Source organism: Rhinopithecus roxellana, chromosome 7, assembly GCF_007565055.1.
Source record: "Rhinopithecus roxellana isolate Shanxi Qingling chromosome 7, ASM756505v1, whole genome shotgun sequence".
Taxonomy (NCBI): domain Eukaryota; kingdom Metazoa; phylum Chordata; class Mammalia; order Primates; family Cercopithecidae; genus Rhinopithecus; species Rhinopithecus roxellana.
The window spans coordinates 121,478,492-121,484,899 of record NC_044555.1 but is presented as its reverse complement, the minus strand read 5'-3'; the positions used below and the strand labels follow the sequence as shown (position 1 = coordinate 121,484,899).

Genomic DNA, 6,408 nt, shown 5'->3' with positions numbered 1-6,408 from the left:
CTCCCAGCCACGTGGAACTGTAAGTCAATTAAACCTCTTTCCTTTATAAATTACCCAGTCTTGAGTATGTCTTTACTAGCAGTGTGGGAATGGACTATTACATATAGTAAGCTCTTTGTTGAGACAAAGGGTGAAAGGATCAGTCCTGTTCCACCTTGATTTTTGTTTTTGTTTTTTTGTTTGTTTGTTGTTGTTGTTGTTGTTGTTGTTGTTGTTGTTGTTTTCAGACGGAGTCTCGCTCTGCCTCCCAGGCTGGAGTGCAGTGGCCAGATCTCAGCTCACTGCAAGCTCCGCCTCCCGGATTTACACCATTCTCCTGCCTCAGCCTCCGGAGTAGCTGGGACTACAGGCGCCTGCCACCTCGCCTGGCTAGTTTTTTGTATTTGATTTTGAACTCTTATTGAGCCAGAGCTATATATACTATGTAATTAGCAACAAGGAAAAGTTGAAACACAAACACCAGTTCGTGTTGAAGCAGTGGTGGAAGAATATGCTTCCATCTTCCCTCCTCCTACTTTCCTGACTTTTCAACTTGGTTCTGCCTATGACTGCTACATGTTGACTCTATTACTCTCACCTCAATCTCATCTGGCTTCTTTTACCATTTGTTCATTTTTCTCTATTATCTGGACTTTTGGCTGCCTTTATGGACCTTTTCTTAATTAAGCCATCCAGCTCTGAGCACCCCTTATAGACTTGGGTAAATAGAGATTCCCCAATCTAGCCTTGGCCTAGGAAGAAGCTAACCACCCTTCCCCAGTCACACTACAAGACAGCTCACTAGAAAATAGTAACAGTCATTTAACTAAGCTATTTAGAAAACACTGACAGGATTGTTTCTGTTTTAATTACTTAAAGATCGAATACAAAATCCAAGGCTTTGGTTCCTGTGGTGGTATTTTGAAAAATAATTTACAACATTTCAAAGTTTACAATCTTTATTGAATCTCCAGTATGTAGGGCACATTAGTGCTAAACAGGGTGTGGGAGAGTACGAGGTTGCAAACAGGGCACATTCATGCTAAACAGAGTGTGGAAGGGTACGAGGTTTCAAACATAAAAGCATAAATGAATAGCTTTCACCTCTCACCTCTTTCCACAACCCTTTTTTCATCCTTCCTTTTTGCCATCAGCTATGCTCTCTGTTGGGTGATGCAGGAGCTGGCATTCCCCCAGAATGGAAATGGACAAAATAAGAAGGCAGTGGAGGATGAAATATTGGAGGAGGAGCAAAAGGAAGAGGCATAGCAATAAATGGATTGAAAATCAGAGGTCGAGGAGGGATGAAACAATGAGCAGTAGAGCAAGAAGGTAAACCTAGAGTACTGGAAGACAACGGGATAGGCCTTGGCCAATTATGCATGGGGTGGCATGGGCCCCCAAGTGGGAAAGAAACATGAGCCAGCTTTCCTCTGCAGGCTATTTGTGTATTTCTGGGAGACACCTCCATTACTATCCCTGATCTAAGGGTGGGAATATGTGAAGGGCCTCTCACTTGTGGGCCTCTGGGTGAAAAGAACCCTTTACCTTGTGGCAAAGCCACATACAACCTTGCATTATTACTACCTCTCTCAGTGCCCCCATTGTTGACCTTTGTGCCCCCTACTATCAGTGCGGGAGGGCCGCCAGAGACTTCCCAGGACACATTAATAGCATCCTGTCCCTCCTGCCTCCAGCCTGCCAGTGCATCAAAGCTATTTACTTCTGCTGTTGCTAGGGACTCTTCTGCAACAGCAGGTGGTGGCCCATAGGGGTGTCTAAGAGCTCTCAAACTATGAACAGGAATGCAGGATCCTATTCTCTCAGAGGGGCACTCCGGTTGCTCGCTAGCCAGATCAGTCAGCACATTGATGGAAGGTCTCAGCGATACTTGAGGTAGACCCCAGGGCTCCGTGTCATCCTCCGGCTTGGAACTCAGACATTGCAGGGGCATATCGTGGTGCAGCTCCTGGTTCCCATTTTTGTCCACAGCTACTACCAAGGGTGAAGGGACGTGCCCTCCAAGGCTTGCAAAAAAAGAAATCAAACAGCTAATAAAAATGGAAATGCAGTGACCAGAAAATAGCTAAAATATGTAATTGACTGAGCTCACTGAAATATACCAGGGAAAAAGGGAGTGCCGTCTCCCCTATGTGTAGCCAAATACTTGCTCAGTGCACCTGCCTCTTCTCAGGTGGCTTCTTTAGTACTAAGCTACAAGATTACCCTTCATGACTACTCAGTGGCCTATTTCATTCCTCATTTCCCCACCTCCACAAGGCAGCAAGGAAGCCTAGAAGATGCACATAACTTAATAGTAAGCATATAATAGAAAATACCAGCTTTTTCAATTCTCTCTAGGATCTTTGATTCACTAATCCTGGCATTCAGATTCTGGCAAGATTGTTCTGGTATGTCTTCTAAAGTAAAATATATTTTTCTTCACAGAAGTCAAAGAAAAGTTAGTTATGTTAACAAACACAAGTTTCTCTTCTTGAGGTATCATTCAACACTCACACCAAATTTTGTTAAAAATTCCTTTCATTCAACCAACACCACACCCTAGAGTAAGAATTTCCTCATGTTTAAACCCTACTGTTTAGACTAGGGCTTTGCAAATTTTCTTTCAAAATTACACTTCAAAGTTGCCACTCTTAAATCCAGTATTCTTCGTAACTAAATTTATATCCTTCAAGTTTTTGTCTGTGATTTCCTCCCACATTTCCTCCAACCCACTCATCCCTGTCCCAGTTACACAATAAAGCAATTCAAACTGACTTTGCCTTCAAAATTAAACAGTTGTACTCAAAATTTTGAGTACAACTCAAAATTAACAGTTTGAACTTTGCCTTCAAAATTAACAGTTGTATTATTTTATACTTACACGTTTTCAATACAAGCCATGAAGAAATTTGATCAGGATAGCTTTCCTGAGGTGGTGGAGATAACCCACTGAACAGGCCAGCTGGGTCTGGAGAAATGACTCCTGCTTCTGCCTTAGAGGCTTGGCAACTCGAATGAAGCCAGGGACCAACTGCTTCTTTCTAGATTTGGAGTTATCTTTCTGAGGTTACCAGTTGCTAAGGAAGGGAGGGAGAAAAGGAGTGGGGAGGGGTGGGGAAGAATCTGTGACATGCCTTTGAACTTAAATGTGGGACTGGTGTTTGCACAGTAGTAGATGGATGATAAATGCATTCACTACATTAATTCTGATGCAAGGCAGTTGGAAAGTCAAATCGTTTCAAGAAAGATTTAGAAGAATCGTGGAAGCATGATATTTTTTAGAGTTATTTATGAAGTTTTAGTTTATACAAGGTAATTGTCAAGTCTCCTCAAATCTGGAAACACATTCAGCAGAGTACTGTGCCTAAAATTGTAATTTAAACTTCCAGTTTGGGTATGCATATTATTAACTTGATGGGGAACAAAGGTTTGGGGGCTAAATTGCTTTTCTATCTGTGAAGATGAAACAAGAACTCCTCTAAGAATCATTGTGACATTATTTTTTAGCCTCTCACGTTGCAGTTATATCCTTCGTCTTGCCTATTAGTTTATAAACTCTCTCTCTGTCTCTGTCTCTGTCTCTGTCTCCCTCTCTGTCTCTCTCTCTCTCTGTGTGTGTGTGTGTATTTCCTGTAATACAGCTTTGGAAGTTTCTCTCAAGCTGGGAGGGTCAGAATAAATGGCATAACAGTTATCATAAATTTATAAATATTAGCTCAGATTTGGCCTTGTAACTTTTTTGCCTAGGGAACTTTCTGTTTGTCCAGCCTAAATTTCATCCACCTCCCTTGCTTTAAGCAAGTGCACTTTCCCAGCTTTCTTTTCTGCCATTGATCTACAGATTAATTGCTCTGAAATTACAACAACCATTCCATCATCCAAGATAACTAATGTTGCTCCAGGACAAAGCCATAAACTTGGCAAACCTGCCTAAATTTACATAAAATTTATGCTGTGCAGGCTAGACCTGGGAGATTGTGTCTTCCTTATTTTCAATATTAGCATATGCTGTTACAGTTCAACAGTAATGTATATTTCTTTTCTCTTAAGGAAATATAACAGACTCAGACATCATGTGCTTAAATTTTTAGACATGTGGTGTCTGTGTATCTGTGTGTGAGTGAGAGAGAAAGAGAATAATGCATAAGTACAAAGTACTAATGTAAAGGAATGGTCACTATTGCAAATCAACACAACTCATATAGAAGTGACCTTTGGGGTCTCCAAGTTCACATCTTCCTGCCAGAGTGTGTTTTCTCCATCCATACAAGAAAGTGACGTGTTTCCAACACATTTTCCGGAAGAATCTGTTCACTTGCCTAGCATGGTTCACTATTAAGTAATCTCTTGATTCCCCAGATTCTGTTTCTATTCTTGCTTCAGTTTATTACGCACCTTGTCCTCATGTAAAAATAACAGTATTATTAGCAATATTATTGCTGTGGAGTGCTAAAGTTCTTTTACTTCTTGTAGTATCAGAGAGGAAATTGCAACTTGGGTTAATGCTTGCTAATAGTTGGTGAATCACATTTAGATAAATAGTTTCAGTATAATAGGTTGCATACTTTTTTTCCTGATAATAGCAACAAAGCCTGAGGAATGCCTTTTGTTCTTATCAAATTATTATAATAATAAACTATTTTTACCTAAGATATCATCTTAATTGGATTACATAAGAGTACGGTGTAATATAGGAACCAAATTGCTGGGGACAATGATAATGACCATGGCACCAAGAATTTTCCAAAGCCATGAAGTGTATAATTTATGGATATTACCTCATATTTTGTTTGTAACTTGTTTTCTCTTGTGCAAATGGTCCATATTTATTGAATCCCTACTGCATGCATTCACTAGTGTGTTAAGTGTTGATTTTACTAAAAAAGTTAAATACTCAATCCCTATTGATTTCAGGGAATGTTCTAATTCTCTTGGGAGGCAAAGTAACATCTATAAAATTATTGAAAAATTGTATAATTGTGTAAAAAATAGACACAGACCATTAGCTGCATGGTATAAGCTAAGACTGCAATAGAAATTCAGAAGAAGGAACTATAATTGTGGTTTACAGTAGTTGTGACACAGTTTATGTGGGATTAAAACTTCAGCTGTGTTTTGAAAAATGGATACAATATACATGGGCAGAAAAGGAGATGTCATTCTATGGGAAGAACAGTTATCGAAGTAGAAATAAAGAAAAAAATTTGGCATTTTGTAGTTCATATTTTAAATCAAAACTAGGGCTCATATTGCAGAAATAGAAATATAAAGTACCAATTAGACCCCTTAGAGATAGAGATCAATCAGATAATTCAAGAAATTTTACCCATAAATAAATATTTGAAGACATTCAAATTTCAAAGTTAAAGAAAGCCATCTCAAAACCTACCTTTTTGCAAAAAGCTGTCAGGCTAACTCAATCATCCACTGAGCATTGAAAATTCAGTAATAAAGTATATGCCTTTTTCTTCACTTCATTTAAATAACAGCTTTGGGGAGGGAAACATGGGTAATGAAGGTTGAAGATTTGCCAAAAAGTAACCTAGTTGGCAAAGCAGCTGTTTTAGTCCATCTTCTGCTGCTATAACATAATACTTGAGACTGGGTAATCTATAAACAAAAGAAATGTATTCTTCACAGCTTTGAGGGATGGAAAGTCCAATATCAAGGAGCTGGCTTCTGGCAAGGACCTTCTTGCTGTGGCATCCCATGACAAAAAGTGGAAGCACAAGGGCGTGAGAGAGAGCAAGGAAGAGAGGGCCAAACTCACTTTCATACCAACCCACTCTAGTAATACCAAACTCACTACTGCCTTGTCAACATTAGTCTGTTCATGAGAGTGGAGACCTCATGGTCTGATTCATCTTAATAGTCTTACCTCTTAATACTGTCACAATGGCAATTAAATTTCAGCATGAGTTTTGAAGGGTGCCTAAGAAGTAGCTAAGGTATAAAGTCCTTTCATTACCCATAGTCTCTTTATTCATGACACAGTTCCAGATATCATTCATGTACCTCTCAAGAAATTTTGATGACTGTATTGAAATACTAAGTAAGGTCTGTAGAAAGATATATTCACTTTTCCACAGCACAGCAATTGTGACTTTAATAGAAATGTGATTGCTGGGCATGGTGGCATGCACATGTAATCCCAGCCACTCAGGAGGCTGAGGCAGGAAGATGGATTGAGCCCAGTGGTTGGAGACAAGCCTGGGAAATATAATGAAATCCCATCTCAAATTTTTAAAAATGTGTGATTGATCTACCAAAATTATATTACTGTGGCTTTTTTAAAGAAATTTTGCAGATGTGTAAATGAAGGCAAAGTATCATTTAAAATACATCTTTTCTCTTTTGCTTCAAATAAGAATTTAGGATATAAAGACATAAAGATGAATTTCTCTGTTTCCATCTAGCTTATAAGGA

General features: G+C 39.1%; 1 protein-coding gene across 1 annotated transcript; it reads right to left on the bottom strand.

Annotated features, from left to right (window-relative positions):
- Positions 1-920: 920 nt before the first annotated feature.
- PRR32 (proline rich 32) lies at positions 921-2,963 on the bottom strand. Its single transcript, XM_010371402.2, has 2 exons — positions 2,864-2,963; positions 921-2,006 (listed from the first exon to the last, which is right to left on the bottom strand). The coding sequence occupies exons 1-2, from the start codon at positions 2,881-2,883 to the stop codon at positions 1,130-1,132; spliced, it is 897 nt and encodes a 298-aa protein (XP_010369704.2). The 5' UTR covers positions 2,884-2,963; the 3' UTR covers positions 921-1,129.
- Positions 2,964-6,408: the final 3,445 nt, after the last annotated feature.